Genomic DNA, 25,331 nt, shown 5'->3' on the forward strand with positions numbered 1-25,331 from the left:
ACCAGGGTACCGAGACTTCCCCACGCACCGCTTGCTTACCTTTCCACAACCCACTCTGTAACCTCAGGTGTTCTTTCTGCTCTTAGTCCCTGAGATTCGGCTATCAGTCTACAATAGCATTTATCAGACTATACAGAATTACTGTTGTATTTGTTGGTCTCTCCTGCTAGACTGTGAACTCATTGAGGGCAGGCAGGGCTCTGCATCATCTCTATATTTTCAAGTTCCAGCCCCACTGTCTGGTTTATTATTGGTGCTCAATAAATGTTATGGATGATAAATAAGTTAATGGATAAATGAGTGAAAGGGAAGAAAAACAGAAACAAGAAAGGAAAGTGCATTCAGAAAATGGTGTGACACATATTGAGTGTTTCAGGAGCTACAGGAGCAATTGTGTGGATATAATGGGTTCAGTGACTGTCACCCAGACAATTACTAAGTACATTCTAATACACATTGTGCATCTTTATCTCTATTGCCTTTTGCTCTCCTCCCTTAACCTCAAGTTCTTCTGCTCTTTCTTCCATCTCTCCTGGTTAACAACTTACATTTATTTAGGGCTTTTCTCTTTATATTTACCACCTCGTAATTCTGTGACAGTTATTTATATCCCTTTGTTTGGTCAAGAGGACAAGTTCAGAAAGGTTTTCTCCATTTTTGTTTAAGCTTTAGACGTGACAGGGGCACCTGCAAGCACTGCAGAATTCCATAGACAACCTCCTGAGTTTGGTAACACGCAGGTGTTAACAACGCCTGACTTGCAACACTACTGAAGTACATGCAACAATACATGCAACACTAGTGAAGTAAGAATAAAGACATAAGCGTTTATCCAAGTGTTTAGAACCAAGTTCAAGAAGGACGTCTTACCCATGGCTTGTTTCCCCATGGCACACTGATATGTGTTTCTTGGGGACTGGTTGTGATGAGGGTACGGGATCAGGCCAGCACAAACGCCAAGAAGAGTGAAGGGTTCAATCTCCAAGTGGGTGGTATCTCTATAAAGTTAATTAAGAATCAGACATCTTAGGCACCAAGTACTAAAACAAATATCTCTTAAAGGGTATAAAAAAATATTACTATCTAGGTCCCTTAAGGACCTAAATAATAAAATTTAAGTTTATATAAATATATATAAAAATTTAGATATAAAACACATATAATACATTTATATTGGGTTGGCCAAAAAGTTCACTCCAGCTTTTCCGTTACAGCTTACCAAAAACCCGAACGAACTTTTTGGCCAACACAATATAATACTAAAACCTCATAACAATAAAATTTGATGCTAGTAAAACTGATAGAAGAAAATCATACTTAAATAAAATATAACAAAGCAAATTTTTTTTTCAGTGAAACTAAAGAGTGAAGTTTTATTATTTGTAGAAATACTAGAGATGGGAGACAATATGGAATGCCTATATAAAAAATAAAACCTTATTACACACTAATAATAACATTTTAAAAGAAATTACTATATCAAGCACATAGAAATGCAGTATCAAAAATATCTACATGGCACGTTATAAATCATCTATATTTCAATAAAATAAGTCTTTAAAAATTTTTTAAAAATATATCCATATAAGTAGGATGAGTAGCCTGCTTTCCCCCACTTTTCCAATGTATATTGATGAGACAGATGTATTACCATTTTAGAGAGAGGAATACATCCCCTTTAAGAATAGTTACTATGGACCTACAGGGACCAATACCGTAACCACTAGCTAAATGTGGCTACCGAGCACTTGAAAAGTTAGACTAGCACAGCTGAGAAACTGAATTTTTAATTTTACTTAATTTTAATTATGTTACATTTTAAAGCTCAAATTTAAATTGAAATAGTTCAGTTATTTAAAACCTTTTAGTTATGTCTGTAACCACTTGCATGTATTAATCTACTTTTTCAATTGTAAATGTTACGAAATCAGATCAAGTATTTCCAATGAAAATTCAGCCCCCAAATTGAGATGTGGTGTAAGTGCACACCAGATTTTGAAGACTTACTAGGAAAAAATGTAAAATAACTCAATATTTTTATATTGATTAGATGTTGATATGATAATCTTTCAGATATACTGGGTTAAATAAAATCATTAAAATGAATTTCATTTGTTTCTTTTTACTTCTTTAATGTGGCTACTAGAAAACTTAAACTTATATGGTGACTTGCATTATATTTTTACTAGACAGCTCAGCTATAGATACTGGGCACAAAGTAAGACCAGTCAGATGTTAGAATCTTGGTTACTTTCATAATGTATTTTTGCAGAAAACTCAGTTTTGGCTAAGTGATAAAGCAGCTCAGCTATCTGAATGCGAAAGGGCAGCCAGACTGTTTTTAGGTCTTGCTGAAAGCAACAGATATCACATCCAGGATCTGTGGTCTCCAATGACCTTCAATCCCTTCCTCAAGTGTTTCTGAAGCATAACTTTAATTATAATTTCAACAGTTTACAGTATTTCTGAAGAGAAGTGATTTCCAAAATAACCTAACACATCATGGAAAATTATTTGCAATGCACATGGCAAAAGAACTCCCATTTATCCAGTTATCCATGTATTTATTTTTCAATACACATGTACTGAATTATGTCTCTAGTTTGGTTAAAGAGGATACTTTCCATGTAGTTCTTGGTTTGAAGAATATAGTTCTGACCTTATGACCTCGCAGAACCTCAATCCTCTCAGACGCTTTAGGACTTTGTCAGCAGAGAGGGAAAGGGCTCTAGGTTTTGTTTTCATTGTTTTTGTTTTTTTGCAGAGAAAGAGCTTATAGTGACATTTTTATAGCCTAGAATAAACCAGTTTGTTTAAAATGTACTGTTCAGTTTATATATGGGCCAATTGGACCAATGCAAATTAAAATTACTTTTTCTGATGTAAAGATTGGGATAAACTAAAAATGAAGAAAGTAAAGATCTAAGTTTCTTCTTTTTTCATGACAGCAACATACATTAGATCATATATTATCTAATAATTACTGAAAGTCCAAACTTTGTAAAAGTTTGAATTTGAATTTTACAAAACAGAAAGGAATATTATTCAAAATTATAACCACCCTAAGTTTCTATCCTAAACAGGAAATAGGAGACTTCCTGTTCACTGTGCATAAGGGCTTTAAATTTCACTCAAGTTAAGACTAAGTGACCTGTTGCTTGCAATAGTGAAAAACTGGAAACAGCCTAAATAATTATCAATAGAAGAACAAATTAGTTATTTATGTGCAGTCAGACAATGTAATAAAAAGCAATGAAAATAATATATTTATATATAAATATATATCATACATTAATGTGGAAAAATATCCAGGATGGTAATGTTAATAATATTAAGTTAAAAAATCAAGACACTGAAAATAATTGCAAACATGTATGTATGCATTCACTCAGAGAAAAATCTAGAAGAGTACATATTAAACCATTAGCATTGGTTACTTCTGGAGGGTGGAATTTGGTGAGATGGGGAATTACTTTATGCATTTCTACATTTTAACAAATGTCCTAAGTATGAATTAATACCAATTTTTTCTTATTTTTAAAATAAAATTAATTTGATGTATGGGATAGCTTGGTGATTGGGTGATACTGATAGTTATATTTCCTTATACTAATGAACTAAAGAGAGAAAAATCCCTGCCTTCATGAAGCTTCTAGTGGAGGGAGACAGACAATACACAGAAACATCAATAAAATGCACACTTTACAGATTTTAAGATTTAAGCACTAGAAAAATAAAGCAGCAAAGAGGGGCGGTCAGAGGAGGGGTTTCTACTTTAAATAGGGTGGTCAGGAAAACTGACTGAGAAGGCAGCACCTGAGTGAAGACCTGGAGGAGGTGAAGGAGTAAGCCATGCGGGTAGGTGAGAGCACTCTAGGCAGAGGGCCAGCCAGCGCAGAGGCGCTGGGGCAGGAGCATGAAGAGGCCAGTGTGCTTAAAACAGAGTGAGGGAGCAGAGGGAGGAGATGACACTGCAGCCATAGGTTCCTTGTAGGAACGTGAAGCCTCTATAAGGACTTCTGAGAGGGATGGAAAGCCACTGGTGGGGGGCGGAGAGGGGGGTAATCTGAGAAGAGAAGTGACGCGACCATTCTGATCTATGAAGAACAGACTGTATGGGAACAAGTACAAACCCAGTCAGGAGCCTTTTGCAAGGATTCAGACAAGCAATGGCAGCGGCCTGCAGCAGGGTGGTAGGGTGGAGGTAGGGAAAAGAGCTCAGATTCTGGCTGCACTTTCAAAGTCCACATGATACGTTAACAGATTAGATGTGGGTGTAGAGAGGAAGAGGAGTCAAGGCTGAAATTGAGGTTTTGGCTTAAATAACCAGGATGGAATCACTATTTGTGGGGTTACTATATAATAGTTCTCCTTTATACTCAATCTTGAAATGAGGGGTATAAAAATAGTACTTTGAGAGATTTATACCTTTAAGGGATAAAAATTCTGACTGAAAAACATTATTTACTAAACTATAATAAGACAAAAAGTGGTATATTTCATCTGGTAGCAGAAAACAGAAAAGTACTTTCCTGATTGAAGACACAAATAATTATCAGGTGGTAGTATTAAACTCCCTAACCATTTAATCATATAACTACAAAAATTCTAATTTGAGGTGAGTGGTACCTCAGCCACATGCATCAGACAGCAAGTTATATAAATGTCCTCTGATGTATTCCAAATGGAACAAAGATGTTTCTAAAAATATCACTGTTCTAGAAGAAACACTGAACATATTACCATTTCATGTCTATGTTGAACATAAGTTTAGAGATATCTTTATAACATACAAGGTAGGGAATTCCTGCATTGACAACAGGAATTCAGACATCCACTGACAAAATCAACCCTGGAACAGATAAATACACCATTACATAGCCTGGTTCATTCGTTCAATTTTGGCAGTGATCAAATATTAAAATCAGAGAAGCACTTCCTCTTAGGAAATACACTCTAGGTATAAAAAGAAAAGGAAGGATAATTAAATCTAAAGACTATTTGTTAGCAGTTTTGTGATACTCTTGGGATAAACTATGGGTTATGCTTCATTATAAAACAGTATACTTCTAACAGTTCCTACTAAGAGAATACACAATTGAAGATGAAATGAAAAAAGAAGGTAGTGTCTATCATCAGAACAGGTTTTAATTATAGCTGTTATGGATCCTACTTACTTATTAATTGTATGTTCGTAGAGTGCAATGTTACAGTCATTTTCTTCATTCACATCTAAATATTCAACCAGACTCTCATGTAAGAAATCTTCAAAATTCCTGGGAAAATATTGGTGAAATGGATGTTGTTAAAAAGCATTTTAATGCAGTATTTTATATGCAATAATGGAAGGTATGTGCTTTCATTTAAGCCCAAAGCATTCTTCTCTCCCAAAGAGTATCAATACATTGGGATACTTGAAACACGTTATTCTTAGATCATAGTTGTCACAAATCACCGAGATAGAAATGGTAAAACATCTGTGATTCTTGTCAATCTGGTCTCGCTTCTAAACATACCTTCTATGACTTTAAAAATATGATGAGAGACCCACAGTACATCAGATGTCTACATCAACATATCCTCCTCTTACTAGAAACACTTAATAATGTGCTAATTTACACCGAGATTCTGTAATCCTCATAATCTAACCCAATAAGTATTTTACAATGCCCAAGCAAGTTCACATAGAAAAGAATAGGTTTTTAACAGGTTGATATATTTGGTTGAGAGGAATGAAGAGACTAAAAATGAAACTATATAATACTTTTCTTAAAAGTTCAGATCAAATAACATTACTTCTGTTTAAGTCACATAAATGAGTATTAAGGAGACAGGAATTCTGCTTTTGGCTGTTTACCTGTACCCCTGAGCCAGTTCTTCCATATGCTTATTTGTGACTGCAGGCTTCTGCTTCTTAACAATTATATAGGGTCTGGAATAGGCAAAAAAACCCAAAAAAACAAAAAACAGATTTACAGTAGTTCAACAAAAGAATTAAATCAGTAAGTTTACTATAGTGAAATGAGGGAAGCTATAGATATGAACAACTTATTTCTGGAGTGCTTGGGAAAATAGGTATCTTTTTACAAGTGTGAGTGAATAGGGGCCTATTTTCTCTTTCTCACATACACACATGAACGTGTGTGCACATGCACGTGTATACACACACAGTACTTCCACCAAATATCTTAGGAAATATTTGGTTCTGAATGACAAAGCAGTATGAAATGATACTCAATAAAGTCTGGGAAAAAACCAAAACCTTTAATATCTTTAATATCATATTTTAAAAAAAACTGTGTAAACGCATCCACCATACCAGAAGCGTCTCCTGATTTCATACTGGGAATATGGAAAAGCCAGCAGACAGAGAACCATCACCAAGGAAAACAATGGCACTTTGTAGTGAAGGTCTGATGACTATCAGCTGTGTAGAGGGGTTTGCTTTAGGATAAACATCACTGGACTTACACTAGCAGGGTACCGAAAGCTACACACAACCAAAGAGTGGGTATGAGTTTGCAAAGAAGAAAGCTTTTTTACTTTGTGATTTTTAGTGACGTAATGGGCGTAAGGTAGAGAGCTTTGGTGTGCACATTCTAGTAGATTAACCTGTAACTGTCAGTGGTAATTTGCCTCTGAGGGCTTCGCCATCACGAGGAAACACCGACACAAAGGACGGCACGCGGCACAAAACGTCAAGGGCTGTTGCTATTTGGACAAGCAGCTCTTATAGAGAGGAGCAGTAACCAGCAGACACTCGTGCGCTCCACCCTCAAGTCCAAATAACTATCTGAGGACTAATGAGCACTTTTAAACAGTTAAGAAGAGGAGCCACACAATTACAAAAGGGGGATACAAGTTGCTGGAAAGTGAACAGGGTGAACTTTTCATGGGACTCAACACTGTCTCGAAATCCTGGCTGCTCCTCGGCAGGGAAGCAGAGACCCTGCTGCCTCCCTCAATCGGGGCTGCGGTTAGCTCAGGTTAAGAGACTGAGAAGTGATGACAGAGCAGGGGTAGGAGAGGGAGGGGATCACACTTAGCCACCTCAGTTACCTTTCTCTTTACTCAATAAAGTCTACTAATTCTCCCTGCCAGATCTATGTTATGTCGTTATAAAATCACTTCTAAAAAAAAGTTAGTTGTCTTTTAGGCTATGCCATATTATATTGGATGTAATGAAAGAGAAAAATCCTAAAAAAGAGTAAGCTAGAAAATGTCTGTTTTTCCCACCCTAACACAGCTTGTATAAATCCTAGGGAGGAATTGTTATTTACATTTTTACAGCCAAGGAAATCAAGGCCCAGAGACTTAAGTAATGAACTCAGAGTCACACAATTCAATAAGTGGGACATTAAGATTTAAACACGGGTATAGCATCAGTTAGGGCTCTTTGGTTGCAAAGAATAGGAACCAACTCTGGCTAATTCAAGCAAAGGTGGAATTTACTAAGGAAATTTAAGGAAAATTTTAAGGAATTTACCAAAAGGCTAAGAATTTACTAGAAGGATAAGAATCAAAGAAAAAGGTGCACCACTCAGCCTCAGAAAGAAAAGAAGCTAGAACAGTGCCAAGGATCCAGAAAGGCCAGGGTAACAGGCAGTCTCCTGTGTGCACTGCTGCCAGGATGAATCTGTTCCGACCACTTCCTCCCTTGAGCTAGTCTCTTTGGGATTCAGACTCTCCGAAGAGACAGTCTGACTGGTCTGGCTTGGGTCATGCGCCTGACCTTTGGCTGAGCAGGAGAGAGCACCTGACTGACCATCCCAAGAAGACTGCCAGACGGGAAGGGCAATCCTCAAAGAAAAATGAGGAGAGTAAATGGAAGGAGAAAAGGATGCCAGACACACACAATGGCAGTCCACTCTCCCAGCTCGGTCAGCCTTCCAAGCTCTCGCCACCACTCTAACCACTGCTAGCTCATGGACTTCTGCCCTCACACTACCTGAGGTCCACAAAGAAAGACTTTGGTGAATCAAGTAAAGGCCACTGAAACAAGGTGACATCCTCAGCTGAAGTCCCTGCACATCCCCAAAGGACAGGATACCATGTCATATTCATCTTTGTACCCCCACCTCCGACACAGCACCTATACAAAATAGGCCCTAAATGTGTGCTGAATGAATATAAGGCACCTCCTTTTCTACTGGGTCTAATATTATGTTCTCTCTTCATGCTTCCATGTTTCTTAATCTTGCCATTCCTTAGCCTTTCTCCTTTCCTCCTTCATCCTTTAAAGCAATCCTACTCATCCTTTAAAGCTCAGTTCACAGCAACAGAATATAGTGGGTAAAATCAGGATTGTTGGAGTCAAATGAATTCTAAGGACTTTCGAGTAAAAAACAGACTCCACCACTATCTGGCTTTGGGTAATTTACTTAGTCTCACTAAGCCCCAGTACCTCATTTGTTAAATGAAAATAATAATCCAACCTTATAGGATTGAATGTAGTTAAAGCCTTACACATAGTACATCTATTAAATAATAAATAATGGTTAGCACTTATTACTCGCATAGCTGGTTGTTATTCCTAATTATTTCTGCCTTTCCAAGCAGACCGAGTTCTCTGAGGGCAGAGACTGACTCCCATTAATCTTTGAATCCCCAGTAGCCAGTATGCATATTCATGAGGTGTTTGCTAAGTGAATTAAATTTATCTTAACAATGAAAGAGGTTAAAGCAGCTTCAAAAAATAAAAACAAGTCTATTTCTTTCAAAAGTAAGCAAAGAGATCTTAACAACTCTTTCTAGCCACATCTACCTGCACAGCCTTCCTCCATCAGAGGAAATATAGACACACCGATCCGTCAGATTTGTTGAGATGGAAACAAATTCATTGATATATCCTGCTCTTCGCATCAGTCGAAATGTATTCACCAGCTTCTTGTGGTCTCGAATGACACCCAGGATGTTACCTAAGCAGAAAGAACATTCAAGACCGAAATAAAAAATAAATCTAATGGGATTTAAAATATCCACTCAATAAAAACAATAAGCAGCACTGAGCAGTCATTTGGAAAAACTGTTACTAAGCCTGCAGCCAGTCCACAAAGCTGGAGGGAGCAGCACAGTGGAATGGTCAAGGGCAGCCTGGGGGACAGCAGTCCAGAGCCGGCCCAACCACACGCTGGCTGAGTGATGCTGGTGAAGTCAGCCTGTCTCCTCATCTGCCAGCACCACACAGGGATGTGAACTCAGGGTCCAGACCCCTGGGTTTGAACACTGGCTCCATCACTTGTACAGGGTTGATGTGAGGATTACACGAGCTGACCTCATGTAAAGCACTTAGAACTAGATATAGCACCTAGTACCTGCTATTATCAAACTGCTTGTGTCATCGTCATCTGAGAAATGGGGAAATGGCCTTTGGCTCCAGGATTAGTGTGAGGATTCAGAGAGGTACTGGGTGAAAGTGCAGAGTAAGTACTCACTCAGCGTCAGCTGCCAGAATTCACCGAACGAGGCACGTAGTGAACAGCCCCGTTTTCCTTCTCACCAGCCCACGTGGTCAATGGTGAAGGCCCCCCAGGGCAGGAGGAAGGGGGAAAAGTGTGTGAGGACCGAGGCTAGGATGAGCACATGCAGCACACCCGTGAGGGGACAGGCACCCAGGCCACCAAGCCACACCTGCTGCAGCGTCTCCGAAGGGGGTGGGAAGGGGTATGAGAGAGAAGCAACTGGAGCAGGAGCTGAAGGAAAGGGACCCTCTCGCCAGAGGCTGCTGACAATCACCCGCTCAGTGGCTGAATACAAGTCATCTCACTTGAAGGGCTGATCTGATTATTTCTGCAGAATGCTTCACATGTTTAACTTGAATGTAAAGATACCATGTTGAGCCTCATTCCGCTGTGGATACGCTGCCAGCTGCCACAGGGCAAAAAGCAAATGGTCTCTGCACCACTACCCTTCAGCTCTGAAAGCTGTATCGTCTCAGAACCTGGATGACCCAGCCAATGGAATAACTGTTTCTGCTACTGTTTTTTTCTACCTTTCAATTAAGGTCAATCTGGGTCCAGAATTAAAGTATATTCAGCTCAGTGGCAGAGAATTTGACTGGAGAATTAAAGTATATTTGTGCTTTAAATACATGGATAATAGTCCATTCCCTCCCCCTCCCCCACAGACTGTTTAGGGTCAACTCGTCTCCATAATACACTCACCATTGAGGAAGACGAGAAACACATTTGGGTAAGAGAGCTCTTCCCCACATAATAAATTCACATCTTCTACTCCCAGGTTACTGGCTAATTTAACAATGGGTCCATCTTCCATGTCAGTTGTGATATGCGTCATAAGGGCCAAATTTTTAACCAAACCACATGCCTAAAAAACAAAAGACAGTCATTTCTAAGAATGAACATCAGTAACACAAAGTACAGTTTATGTCTGAAAATAGCTCACCACTCTGCTGGTGACAAGGCAAAGCAGTACAGCCCTGTAGGGGACACTTGCAATTCATACAAAGCCTTAAGGATGTACCTACCCTTTAAATCCAGAGGAATTTATCCTAAGGTAACAAGTAAGGATATAAATGTAGATTTAGCCACAGACATGCTCAGCACAGTACTATCTGAACTGTAAATAATGATGGCATTATAAATGTGTCCTCCCAAAAGAAACCAATTACCAATTCCCCTGAAACAGAACATCATAGCCATTAAGAGGACACTGTATAAAAACAGTAAAGGAAAACATTGATAAACATGAATACATTAAAAACATAAAACTTCTGGCCTGAAAGAAGAGACAGTCTACAAAATAATTGGCCAGTACTCTATAAAGCTTCTTGGTCTTAAAAGACAAAGAAAACTGAAAAACTGCTCCAGATTAAGAGACTAAGAAGACTTGACAACAGAAAGTAATGTGTAATCCTAGATCAGAAAAAAGACACTGGGACAAATGGCAAGATTTGAATAAGGTCTATAGATTACAATACTGTTACCAACATTAATTTCATGAGGTTCACAACTATGCTATAGTTACATAAGATGTCACATTTGGGGAATCTAGGTGAAGGATCGTGAAAATTCTTTGCACTATTTTGCAACTTTTTTTTGTACGTCAAATTATTCCAAAGTAAAAAGGAAATTTTAAAAATATTTTTAAACTTCTATACAACCAAAAAAAAAAAAAACCCTAAAGCAGACATATAAATAAGGACGTAATATAGCAAATTAAAGAAAAAAAGACACTTGAGACACATGTGACATGTAAAGATTACATCTTCAATCTTAAAAACCATCTGCTATAGTGATGCACAAAACAGGTACTTCATTGAGATTAGCTGAAGCAATCTTTGGGAAATTTAGTGTTCCAAAGCTTGAGATGTATAAGTTATGCAAATGTGACAAGCTGTACAATTCTAGTATGTATTTCCAGATGGTTTAAGATAAATTAGGAGAAGAATGATAATTTCTAAAAATTATAACCCTGTATGGACTTCTACTTTCCACCTCTCCAAAGTTATAATAAATTTGGAACATACATATTTTACTTGTCATAATTAACTTATTTATTCACTCAGTATATATTTATGGAGGCTTTAGTCTGAATGAGGCTCTGGGCTAGGAGCTTGAGATACAATGGTGAACCTAACATGGTGCCTTCCTTTAGAATTTTACAAGTTAGAGGGAATAAAATCAAGTGAAATCAAGAGTTTAACATGAAGGAGAAAGGGCCATGACACAGGAAGTGGTGGGTACTAGGGATGTAAACCAATTTAAACTCCTTAGTTTAGTGTTTAGGTAATTGCTTATGTTTCCTACATAAGTGAGCTGGAATCCACTTTAGGTCTTGGACTGTGTGCCTCTAGTTGGCTGCAACTGTGACTTTGATGTCCTCTACAGCCACAGAAAATAAGGAATTGCTTACAAAGAGCTCTTCGTGAGCAAAGGTGGTGGGTCTTAATTTTCCTTCATATTCTTATCTCCTCTTCACTGCATGGTTTGACTCTTGGTATAAACTAAAACAAGCAAGAAAATCTGAACCATATTTCTATTTAGGGATATACTAAATCAAAGGCTTCTAGAAGGTATTGTTTGGGAATGATGCTGATGATGTCCTGACGGCTGCATCAACATTTCTCTGCCAGATACGTGGCTGACCCCAAAAATGGGTACAGCCTGGGGAAATGGGAGCAGAAGCAGAGCGTCACCAACAGGCATGACCGCTCACACAGTGGAGACTCTCTGGGGACCTTACCTCTCCCTCAGGAGTGTCCGAAGGGCAGAGCATTCCCCACTGAGATGGCTGGAGGGATCGAGGACCACTCACTTTTCTTGTTTTTTCAAACTGGGAAGAGATTCTTGTCATCATGCCCAGTGCGGATATATATGACAAGCGAGATAGCACCTGAGTCACACCCTGGCGATCCATTTTAAATCTCTTCAGAGACCAGTTTCCCTGTAGAGAGAGGAAAGACATGAGACTACCCCTGATCCAATCATGCGGCCTGATACTCTGCAGCCACTCAGAGAGGCTCAGCATAGGAAGTGCTTGTGTGTGAAATCAGAGCCATAATACATATTCAGAAATCAAAACGTCACAATTAAAATTAAAATTTAGCCAAGTTACTCACAGGGGTTTTCTAGGAATTTAATGAATATTATATCTAGCAACCACCTAGAATGCTTCCATGCATCAACATTATCACATCAGAGCAGGTACTTTCTGAAGAACTAATTATATTCTGAACAAGCCAGTTCAACCAGAGATTTCTACTGGAAGCAATAAGCTAACTAATAGAACACTACCAATTTCTACACACATTTAAGGTAAAACTAGCCTGAAGCTCAAAGAGATAATTTCATGTTGGAATGTGCCATTATCTGGATGTCTTCCAAAATTAGTTTTAATTAGAGGAAAATATAGCAATAGAAAAAAGACTCTAATAGCAGTTATCAGGGAAAATGAATAACTAAAGGCTTCTTAATCAAGGCTAACAATTGCATATATATTCATATTAATAAATATTACATATCTTCTTTGGCTATCATGTCAATCTTAAAATAGATTCATATGAAATAAATCTTAAACATTACTTTATCTCCTATGCATTAAAACTACTGAAATAGATTATTTTATAGTGGTATTCATTTTACACATTAAATATTTTCAAGGATAATTTAAAGATTAAGGTTAGGAATCATTAAATTTTCAACTCATGGTAACATGGATTAACAAAAAATAGTATGCAAAGAAAAAGCAAAAGTAGAAAAAAATGTCAAAAAATGATTGATTCAATTATCTTTCTGATTCAAAAGGGAAAAAATTACATCTGCTAAACAGTGGTTCTTCATTTTACTTTTGATAATCTGATGAAAACTATGACTGCTCTCGAGAGAAGTGCACACAGGACCACAAACAAAATTTGCCTTCAATTTCAGGGGAGGACTCATTGATCCCAGATTAAAACCCCTCACAGTAGAAAAACTCATCTGTTTGCATTTAAATATGTGACTTCAGGGGAGTGCCTCACAAATGAAAGTTTACTCACTATTATAGTGAAGATCTATCACTTCAGAAACTTGAGTTTTTGATAGAGTGGAGAAAAGCTAAAACCTAGGAAGAAATCTGATGCATTACAAAGCAAAGAAATAGAGCAAACGCATTATCCCACAAGTTAGTTTCTCCTCATACTGCTTGTTCAGTTAACTCCTTGTATGCTGTGAATGAGAATGAACCTAGTAAACTGACTCAGGACCAGAAAGTATGAGCAAGGAAGACAAATCGGCACGGAACTAAACTAAGACAACAGCTGCTGGTAAATAGGAAGTAGGTGGGGAGTGAAGCCAAGATGTTCAGCAAGATAATCTGTTCCCATATTCTCCAGGAGCTTTAAAAAGGGAGAGAGGAGAAACAGACCAAGGGTCTAAAACTGCTCCTCTGAGAAAATTTATTTGTTGAAAATATTCTACACATGGCAACACTCACAATTTTTGAAGTTGCTCCTTTTCTGGTTGCCTACACATTGGGGTTCACCTGCAACAAGACCTACTACTGATTTTCCTAATAAACAGTCTGCTCCCAGAGGCAAAGTGGTATCGTTTAGCGGCAACAGAACTACTCAAAACAGCTATTCTGACCTGAAAATCATGGGTCAGAAAGCAATGAAAAGTCATTCTAACAGAAGTGTGTTCAAGTGCTCTGGTGGCTTCTCTTCAAATGTCCAGGAATCTACTTCCAGACAAGTTTGGGCCACAAGAGTGTGATGGGCCTAAAACAGGCACAAAGGCCAGGCTCCCCTCAGGTCTCCATGGAGCTGTCGCAGCGAGGGCTGCTCACACAGATTCACTGCAAATTTCTCAAGTCAAGTAGGGCAGCAAGTCGGCCACTGTTTCATTGTTAAGGGAGTCCACATGCTACACTATACTATTCTTTTGTTGGGACCAAATCACATCCATAAAACTAATTTTATGTCTGGCATACAAAACGTGAACCAGACTTTATCAGATAGACCTATAGATGTTATGCTTTAAGAAAGGGAGCAAAAACCTATCTGATAACCCTTTATGAACAGCCAGAGGCCCTGAATACACAGCAGCTGCTGAGGCCTGAATTCATGGCTCAAGTGAGAACAGGTGATAGCCCTTTGAGGAATATAAACCTACAATGAAATGAAACATTTTTGTTCTGTTTTGGACAAAAGTTGTCATTAATAAACCTACTTGTAATATGTCAGTTTTATTACAGTTTTATTACATTGAAACAACTGTTATTAACAATGGTTAAACTGAAAGATTTTTTCATTTATGTAAGAGTATATCTATTTTCCGATTGCCATATATAACAGGAACTATCATTTGACAATAGTCATACAATAGCAAAATTCCTACTGATTTAAACTGTAGACTATCTTTCAAAGTAGAAAATTTGTGACTTGTAGCATCCTTAAAAAAAAGCAAACTATATATATATAAACTATTCTTTTTTTTCACCTAGATTCTCAGAATACTTTAAATTTCCCACTGAACAGATTTACAAATAAGTTACAAAACTCTACGCAAATGACTGAAGACTTACGGTTGAAATAGCATTCACCATGCCATTGGTAATCTGGTCCTGACGCATGTGTTTCACAACATCAAACTGGGCTGCTCTTTGCTTAGGAATCACCTGGTCTGCAATCTTCTTCATTTCGGAATTAAATTTTTTGAACAAATCTTCAAAAAGAAGTGATAAAAGCTAAAGAAAAAAAAAGTATATGGTGAACTTTCAAAATGCAATACTAGCTTATTTACTAAATTTTAAGTCTTTATTAAACTTTGTTTTAAAAAAAGATGGAGAAACTGCTTAAACCTGAAAAAAATATATTTTAAAATCCAATTTGATAAGTATGTACTTTTATTGGTATATGTGCTTATCACTATGCTTGGTATTGGGAATAAGAGCAAAGATGACATAATTCCTGTATTCATACATTTAATTTAGACCAGTCACTCCCAGACTGAGATTTCATTGACCAGTGACCTAAATAAATGAAGAAAATATTCATAGATGAGAAGACTACCTATTTTAAGATTACTTATTTTCTCCAAGTTGATCTACAATTCCAATGTAACTCTAATCAAAATCTCCAGGTTTTCAATGAAAATTGAGGCTAATTCTAAAATTTATGTGTAAAAGCTATGACCCTAAAATAGCCAAGACACTCCTGAAAAAGAAGGCAAATGGGCTGATTAATATATAGATAAACTGACCAATGGACAGAACAAAGAGTCCAGAAACAAACAACACATATTAAAATTTGTCATATGATAGAGATGGCATTTCAGATCAGTAAGAAAATGAAAGACTACAAATAAATGGTGCTAAGACAATGGGTTATTCATTTCAAAAACAAATGAAACTGCATTCCCTACTTCATTTCATACACAAAAATCCATTCCAGACAGACTAAAGAACAAATACCAAAGCCTTAAGTTTAAAATATAAAGAGTACTAACTATTAAAAAGATGAAAGGGTTGACAACATTGACCACAATCAAAATTACAAACTTCTAGAATTAAAAGATACCATAAAGTTAAAAAAAAAAAAAAATCCAGACTGGGAGAAGATATCAACAACACATGTAACTGACAAAAAATTGGATCCAAAGTACATCAAAATATCTTAAAAGTAATAAGGAAAATACAAACAACCCAAAAGACATTTAAGAAAAAACAGGAGTGGTCAATACGCACATGAAAAAGAGGCTCAACCTCCTTAGTAATGAAGGAAATGCAAATTAAGCCCACAAGGAGATGGCACTTTGGACCCACTAGAAAAGGCAAAAATTTTTAATTCTGACACCAAGTCATAGGTTGGAGACCATCAGGACTTATGTACAATGCAACATACAAATACTTGGGAAACTAGTTTGACACTCTCCAGTCAAGTTGAAGATTTAACCTGATTCCATGACTGGGGAATCCTATTTGTAGAAACTCTTTCATATGGGCACCAGAAGATACGAATAAAAATGTTAACTTTTTTTTAAAAAGGGAAATCATACAAAGGCCTTGATAAGTAGGATACATAAAGGGATATTTATCACATGTATTACATCTTTACACAATTGAATACAAGAATGAAAGTGAAATATAGTTATATGAAACAATCTTTAGAACAATGTTAAATGAAGAAAAAAGTTGCAGAAGAATGTATATGATATGAATCTATTTTTATAAAACTCAAAAATAATGAGTTCTTGGATTGGAAGAATCAAATATTGTAAAAATGACCATACTACCCAAGGTAATCAACAGATTCAATGCAATCCCTATCAGATTACCAGAGGCATTTTTCACAGACCTAGGACAAATAATTTTTAAATTTGTATGGAAACACAAAAGACCCTAAATAGCCAAAACAACCTTGAGAAAGAAGAACAGAGCTGGAGGAATCATGCTCCCTGACTTCAAACTATACTATAAAGCTACAGTAATCAAAACAGTATGGTACTGGCACAAAAACAGACACATAGATCAATGGAACAGGATAGAAAGCCCACAAATAAACCAACGCACTTATGGTCAATTAATCTATGACAACAGAGGCAAGAATACACAATGGAGAAAAAGTCTTTTCAATAAGTTGTGCTGGGGAAACCGGACAGCTACATGTAAAAGAATGAAATTAAAACATTCTACATATAAGTGATATCATATGATGTTTGCCTTTCTCTGTCTGACTTACTACTCAGTATGACATATGTGGAATCTTAAAAAATGGTATAAATGAACCTATTTACAAAACAGAAATAGAGTCACAGATGTAGAAAACAAACTTACGGTTACCAAGGAGAAAAGGTCAGAGAAGGGATAAATTGAGAGACTGGGGTTGACATATACACACTACTACATATAAAAGAGATTGAAACTAATATAACGTAAATCAATTATACCCCCCCAAAATTTTTTTTTAAAAAGAGATAATTAATAAGAACCTACTGTATAGCACAGGGAATTCTAGTCAGTACTCTGTAATGACCTATATGGGAATAGAATCTAAAAAAGAGTGAGTATATGTATAACTGATTCACTATGCTGTACAGCAGAAACTAACGCAACATTGTAAATCAACTATACTCCAATAAAAATTAATTTAAAAAATAAATAAAACATTTTCTAACACTATATATTAAAAAAAGCCTCAAAATGGATTAAAGACCTAAATGTTAGGCCAGATACTATAAAATTCCTGGAAGAAAATAAAGGCAGAACACTCTGACATAAATTGAAGCAATGTTTTTGTGGATCCATCTCCTAGAGTAATCAAAATAAGAACAAAAATAAATAAATGGAACCTAGTTAAACTTAAAGCTTTTGCACAGGGATTTCCCTGGTAGTGCAGTGGTTAAGAATCCACCTGCCAATGCAGGAGACACACGTTTGATCCCTGGTCCAGGAAGATCCCACATGCTGCAGAACAACTAAGCCTGTGCACCACAACTACCGAGCCCATGTGCCACAACTACTGAAGCCCATGTGCCTAGAAGCCGTGCTCTGCAACAAGAGAAGCCACCGTAATGAGAAGCTCATGCACTGCAACGAAGAGTAGCTCATGCTCATCACAACTAGAGAAAGCCCATGCACAGTAACAAAGACTTGACGCAGCCAAAAAAATATAAAAAATTAAAAAAAAAAAGCTTTTGCACAGCAAAGGAAACCATCAACAAAATGAAAAGACAACCTACAGAATGGGAGAAATTATTTGCAAATGATGCAATGGACAAGGGATCAATTTCCAAAATATACAAATAGCTCATACAGCTCAATACCAAAAAAACAACTCAATCAAAAAAGGAGCAGGAAAAAAAAAGGCAGAAGATCTAAACAGACATTTCTCTAAAGAAGACATACAGATGGCCAATGGGCACATGAAAAAATGCTCAACATCACTAATTATTAGAGAAATGCAAACCAAAACTACAATGAGATATTACCTCACTCTGGTCAGAACAGCCATCATCAAAATGCCTACAAATAATAAATGCTGGAGAGGGTGTGGAGAAAAGTGAACTCTTCCACACTGTTGGTGGGAATATAAATTGCTATAGCCACAATGAAGAACAGTATGGAGGTTCCTTAAAAAACTTTTTAGTTTTAAATAGACTTACCATATGATCCAGCAATTCCCCTCGCAGGCTTTTATATCAAGAGAAAACAATAATTTGAAAAGATACATGCACCCCAATGTTCACTGCTGCACTATTTACAATAGCCAAGACATGGAAGCAACCTAAATGTCCACTGAGAGATGAATGGACAAAGAAGATGTGGTAGAAATATACAATGGAATATTAGTCATAAAAAAGAATAAAATAATCCCATTCGCAGCAACATGGATGGACCTAGAGATTATCATACTAAGTAAGTCAGACAAAGATAAATATCTTATGATATCACTTACATGTGGAATCTAAAAAATGATATAAATGAACTTATTACAAAACAGAAATGGCCTCACAGATGTAGAAAACAAACTTATGGTTACCAAAAAGGAAAGAGGTAGTGGGGAGAGGATAAATTAGGAGTTTAGGATTAAAAGATCCACGCTATTATATATAAAACAGATAAATAACAAGGGTCTACTGTATAGCACAAGAAACTATATTCAGTATCTTATAATAACCTATAATGGAAAAGAATCTGAAAAAGAATATAAATCCACATATACACACACACACATATATAACTGAATCACTTTGCTGTATACCTGAAACACAGCACTGTAGATCAACTATATTAAAAAAGTGAAACTTACATCGTAACAAAGTATTTTAAAATTTTTAAATAAATGATGCAATAAAAAAGAAAATAATAAGTACACAAATTCAGGATAATGGGGGAAAGAGAAGAACAGAGTAAGGAAGAAATATATAAGTAAGTGAAATGGTAATAAGTAATTAATGATCAATTATTATTAAGAAGTACTTAAGTTGGTAGTGGATTTGAGGGTGTTGATTTTATTTGTCCCCTTCATTAACTTACATATATGTGACATTTTTATTTTTTATGTTAAAAATTATATAATAAATGACATTAAACCATAGTAACCATAGAAAACAAATCAATGGGATGGAATAGGAAGTCATAAAAACAGACTAGGATGGTTCTGTTTCCAGAATTGATAGAGTAGCCCCTATCAGATGGACTCATCTGATGACAAAAATTATAAACGCTGGCCAAAATATTAAAACTATTTGAAGCTACCGGAGAGCAAAAGCAGGCAGAAACTGGAGGAAAGCTGACTTTTATCAAAAGTGCATTTCTCTTTTTAAGGCTTTTCAACCTAGGGTAGGATACATTAGCAAAAAGGGTCCAAGCACAATGGAAGCTAAAACTTGGAGAGAGCCCACACAGTCTTACTGGATTGAAGGACCAGAGAGAAAAGATTTGAGCCACCACAGTGGCTGGAAAGTGAACAGAAATTCAAAAAAGGAGAGAACCACAAAAAAAATCCACACCCTCAAATCCATCACCAACTTAATCTTGGGAGAAAACCTCAAAATTATATATATAAACTTTGCCCAAATCTCTGGATGACCCATGAGCTACACATTGAGAGGTGTGGCCCATGTCCCCTACTGCCCCAAATCAGATGGGGGCTGTGACTGCTTTTTTCAATAAAGTGAAGCTGTGACTTTTAAGACTAGGTCATTAAGGCCATGCAGATTCTCTTGTGCATGAGAAACTCACTTGGGGTCCTGAGCTACTCTGATGCCACAGTGCTAGAATGGTCAAGAACAAGCTGAGCCCAGCCTTCCAGCCACCCCACCACCTCAGTCAGAACACTACCAGCTGAGCTCGATGTGAAACAGAAGAATCACACAGCCAAATCCTGCCTGAATTCCTGATCCACAAAATTCTGAGATATAACAAAACGGTAGTTGTCTTAAGCCATTGTTTTGGGATAGATACCATGCAATGCAGCAACAGACATAACCAGAACACCATTTATATACAGTTCACAGAACTAAATAAGTGGCTTATGACAAACAAATAGCAGGCATACTTCTTCAATAATCAAATATAATATTACAACTACTTAAATTCACCTGCAAAATTAATTACATTTTTTTCCTTTATAGAGGAAGAAAAGAGTTGGATATATTTGTAATCTAAGCTACCTAGCAAAACAGTAATGTAATATTGGGGGACATTATACACACACCCATTATATAGTTAAACAGGAACTCTGAAGTTCAGTGAAATCTTGTAAGCTGAAGATTTTCCAAATCTCACACTGTATTCTTGAATGTTTATAACCCACAGGTAGTTTTTTGACTCATAATGAAGAAGACATTAAAGCCAATGAATCTTCTCCCGCCACTGCTGAAGAAAGCATTTCCTAAGTGGAATGTGATTTTACGCTCTTCCCCCTTAAGGTGGACATGTCCTTCCACTTTTCTACTAAAATCAACTTTGCAGATGGGAAAGCCAGGATCCTGAACTTGATTTACCATGTCAGAAGTGTTCTAAAAAGAAAACCTCCTCCTCAGAGAGCTTCATCCTTTCCTCTACTCAGACCCTGCAGTTTCCTTCATGGAAGAAAGGATATGGGGATGGAAGCAGGTGCAGGGGAGGAGAGGGGTGAAGAAGCCCATTTCCACAACTTCCTGTGGAAACTGGCAGAAAGAACTTGAACAAGCATCCTGAACAGAAGCAAATGCCCTCAACCTAAACCACAAAAGCTCAGCTCTATTTTAATTAGTCCCTTACACTTAGATTTTTGTGTCTCAATTATGACAAAGTTTTTTTTGGATCCCAGCTGAGTTTGTTGTAGCCCCCGGACTCAAGTACAAGGAAATGCCCCGGTATCAAACAAGTAAAAAGCAGGAGCACACTCAACAAAACTACTGCCTCATTAATAAATTTCTCCACCCTTAAATTTTCAATGTAATAGAAATAACGCTCTCCAGTTCACAGAGCAGTGAGAAGCTACAAGGCCAAGTCACACAATAAGCCGCATTATTTAGGTCAAGAGTAAAATGATTAAAAGGGATGGAATGCTGGTGATAATATTCAATACCTTTCATTGCTAGCATGAGGCCTTTCAGCCTGCCTAAGACAGGAGTACTAAAGAGCAAATTACATTTAAGAAAAAATGCTGACAGCTCATCAATTGATTTTCAATGAAAATGCTAAAAAAAAAATTAATAAAGAAGTTAAGCTACTGAAATACAGTTTCACCAATTAGCTTAATGTCAGAGAATTCTAATTAGGCGTCTTGAGATTGCTATTTAGTGTTTAAGCCTTCAGAGTGCCAAATTCTCCTTTTCACACAAACTGGTTGCAAAATTAAAGACATTAGGCAGCCTTAATTACATTATCAGAACAGCTGGGATTAGGCAATCTCTGAAGTCAAGACGGCATTCTTTTGTCACAGGGTGGAAATCCCTGGCTTTCCAGGGTGCCGGATTTTGGTGCCGTTCCATATCTCACCCATACAAAGCAAGCTGCATTAGAAACAAAAAATTTGCAGACAAAGAATAGAGTAATGCTCGGCAAATAATGAACACATTACCGAAAAAGAAAAGGTAGGTGAAAAGATTAAGCCTGAAATCGGTAGGTTTTGCTAACACCTCTATTGGCGGCTGGCCGGCCAGCCCTCTGGTGGCAGTGAGACTGAGGGAAAGCTCTATGAACCCGCTTGGCCAGTGGATACAGCTCTGTTATCTAAAGCTGAAGCACATTTATACTTCCTCATCCCATGGGGTGTGAAATTAGCAGCTATTGTTTTTACACATTTTTGCCAACACAATGCCTTTTATGTCTTTACATTGTTTATAAAGCAATGTTTTCTTGCACATGGGAACCCTCTTTTTAATTCTAATTTTTTAAGCAACAGGATAGTCTCTCCTCTCCCCTCTCGACTCCATTCCTTAGTCCTCCAAACAAGCAACGCTTTTTTTTAAAGGACTCATTTAACGGCATGATTTCTTTTCCAATTAAAAAATTGTAAAAATTGGAATTGGTGGTAGGGATATGCACAATCCCCTGAACAGCAGTCAATCTGAAGGTGGACAAAAACCCACCTGTTGGCATCAGCCATCAAACAGAACTTCCCAAGTATTCTATACATCATTTTTTTCTCAAAACCTAAAAGTGCTATAATTTTTCAATTCCACTTTTTTACATTTTAGACATGGTAATTAATACCTGCTGTTATCATCCCAGTCACCATCACTGTTATGTGGAATATAGCCATAGTCTCCTAACCAGTCCATTCCTGGCCTGTTCATCTCCAAATCAGATCTTTTAAACTGAAAATCAGATGGGGTCACTTCCCTGATCATAACACTCTTGTGGTTTTCCGCTGCATGCAAAATTAAATCCAAACCTCTTCCCATGGCCTAGGATGCTAGCTCTCCAATGTTGTCTCTGACGACCCCCACACCTCACACTGGTCCTCTTCCAATTCCTCCAGTGTCGGCACTGCCTGGGGATGTATGTTGTTAGCACAGGTCTCTTGATGGAATGCAGTTCCTGAGGTTGCATGAGACTGGCTTCTCCTCACTGAAGTTTCAACTGGAATGTCAGAGGGCTTAGCTTAAAGAGGTCTTTCAAAGAGGTCTTTCCTGACATCCAGAATAATGTGTAACACCCCTTCCCCCAACTCACCCCAACTCTCTAATATTAATTAGCCTGTTTCCGGTTTGCCTTAAACACTTATGACCATTTAATATCACATTTATTTACTGTTTACTTGTTTGTTTTTTTGTCTACTCTACCAAAACATACACTATTGAGAGCAGGTGCCCCAGCAAGTCTCATTCACTGTTGTATCTCTGGTGCCTAGTACTTTATCTGGCAACAGACAGATGAATATGAATGAAAGCGGTTCCTGCCCTCAATGAGTTTATAGTTTAAAGAGAGAAAGAAGCCTGTAGGTAGAGAATTACACAGTAATTCAGCATGCAAATAAAGACCTAAACAAAGTGCTACTGGTATTCAGAAGACCGAGCTACTAACTACTCCTGGGGTTCACAGGTGGTTTCAGAGAGGGTGACTCAAAGAATGATGAATGGGTAGGAGCCCCTTATAATGGGGAGGGAAAAGGGGAGATGAGGGAGACGCAGAAGGCATAACTCAAAGCCATAGAAGGATGAAAGAGCATCATACTGTGTTTGGGAAGGACTGGCTCGCCCTGGCATGAGATGAGGTTGGAAAGGTGCACAGAGGCAAGATCATCAAGGACCCCGCCAGGCTGGCTAAAGAGTCTACACCTGGGGACTTCCCTGGCGGTCCAGTGCTTAAGACTTCGCCTTCCAGTGCAAGGAGTGCAGGTTTGATCCCTGGTTGGGGAGCTAAGATTCCACATGCCTTGAAGCCAAAAAGCCAAAAAAATAAAACAGAAGCAATATTGTAACTAATTCAATACAGACTTAAAAAAAAAAGTCCACATTAAAAAAAAAAATCTTAAAAAAAAAAAAAAAGAGCCTACACCTGGTTCTGTAGACCAATAAGACTGTGTTTATGAACTTCATAGAGGAGTTTTCAGGGGAAGGACAAATAGGCACAAAAACAAGCCCTTATACCCCACCTCAACCAGAGAGGCTCAGCTTTTCTCTGTTTCAATATTGGGAGTAAGAGTTCATGCTTTAAAAATCTTGGGGCTTCCCTGGTGGTGCAGTGGTTAAGAACCCACCTGCCAATGCAGAGGACACGGGTTCGACCCCTGGGCCTGAACCATCCCACATGCTGCAGAGCAACTAAGCCCATGAGCCACAACTACTGAGTCTGTGCTCTAGAGCCCACGAGCCACAACTACTGAGGCCATGTGCCACAACTAATGAAGCCTGCAAGCCTAGAACCCATGTTCTGCAGCAATAATAGCCCCCGCTCACCAAAACTAAAGAAAGCCCGTGCACAGCAACGAAGACCCAAGGCAGCCAATAAATAAATAAATAAATAAATAAATTTAAAAATCTTGACAGTTATATCTGAAGCTCAGGCCTGCTGAGGGATGCTCCGGGGAAATGGACCTGTGCTTCACCCAGTCTCACAGTAAATGCTCAGGTACCTAGCCAGAGCCTCCAGAACAGACAGCTGGGTGGGGCAGGTGAGAATCAAAGAAAGTGCATAAAAAGCATTCAAACATACTAGTGGTGTGTTCACTCTTGAGTTAGGACGTGAATATTTGCTTTATGAGTCTTAATACACGAACACACATACATGTTATATATAGTCTTGTATGCATGAAAATTTTCGTAACTAAAAAGCATATACACAAAAGAAGGCATATGTCAATTTCTGTGGCAACACACACATTTAAGGATTAAATCCCCCCTAAGTAAGTAGACATACTGCTTTGAATATCTGTCTCATACTAATGAGGATAAAATGTTCCTTTATATGATTTCTCCTGAAATTGCAAAGTCTGACTCCAAACTTGCCCCTGACAAAGGACCCCAAAGGAGGCCAGAAAACTTCACATAAATTCACACAGGCCTGAATGTCCACAAGCCAAGAGTTTCCAACAGTAAAACTTTAAAAAGCCAGTTAATAAAGATATTTGCACATGCACAGGGTGTCTCTGGAAGGATAGAGGAGATGAAGGGAAAAGTGACTGTTACCGAGGGGAGGAACTAGAGAAATGGGTCAGGTGGAAGGGGAGGGGGGTCACAGTAGGAGAAAGACTCATTTTCACTGTAAACCTTCTTGTAACTGTTTGCAAAACTTTTTACTGTGCTAATATGTTTTAAAAACATTTTTACTGTTATGATTTTTATTTTAATATCTGCAGTTTTATAATGTTTACTTTACTGTTACATTAATTTTTAACCATAACATTGTTTTCCAAAAATTAAAAATTTTTGTTTAAATTGGTAAGACAAATAACC

The 25,331-nt window shown here is 37.6% G+C and overlaps 1 protein-coding gene across 2 annotated transcripts in view; it reads right to left on the reverse strand.

The window, feature by feature from the left end:
- POLR3B (RNA polymerase III subunit B) overlaps positions 1–25,331 on the reverse strand; it is a 128,127-nt gene that overhangs the window by 55,560 nt on the left and 47,236 nt on the right. The window contains exons 13-19 of one of the 2 annotated variants that reach the window (XM_057741766.1): positions 15,025–15,186; positions 12,205–12,405; positions 10,164–10,326; positions 8,765–8,918; positions 5,858–5,932; positions 5,178–5,276; positions 871–998 (exon numbers count right to left, since the gene is read on the reverse strand). In XM_057741766.1, the coding sequence (XP_057597749.1) occupies positions 871–998; positions 5,178–5,276; positions 5,858–5,932; positions 8,765–8,918; positions 10,164–10,326; positions 12,205–12,405; positions 15,025–15,186 (982 nt within the window). The remainder of the gene's footprint in view (positions 1–870; positions 999–5,177; positions 5,277–5,857; positions 5,933–8,764; positions 8,919–10,163; positions 10,327–12,204; positions 12,406–15,024; positions 15,187–25,331) is intronic. The other variant, XM_057741767.1, reaches the window with a different exon arrangement.

The sequence above is a fragment of the Hippopotamus amphibius genome, chromosome 7 (genome assembly GCF_030028045.1).
Source record: "Hippopotamus amphibius kiboko isolate mHipAmp2 chromosome 7, mHipAmp2.hap2, whole genome shotgun sequence".
Taxonomy (NCBI): domain Eukaryota; kingdom Metazoa; phylum Chordata; class Mammalia; order Artiodactyla; family Hippopotamidae; genus Hippopotamus; species Hippopotamus amphibius.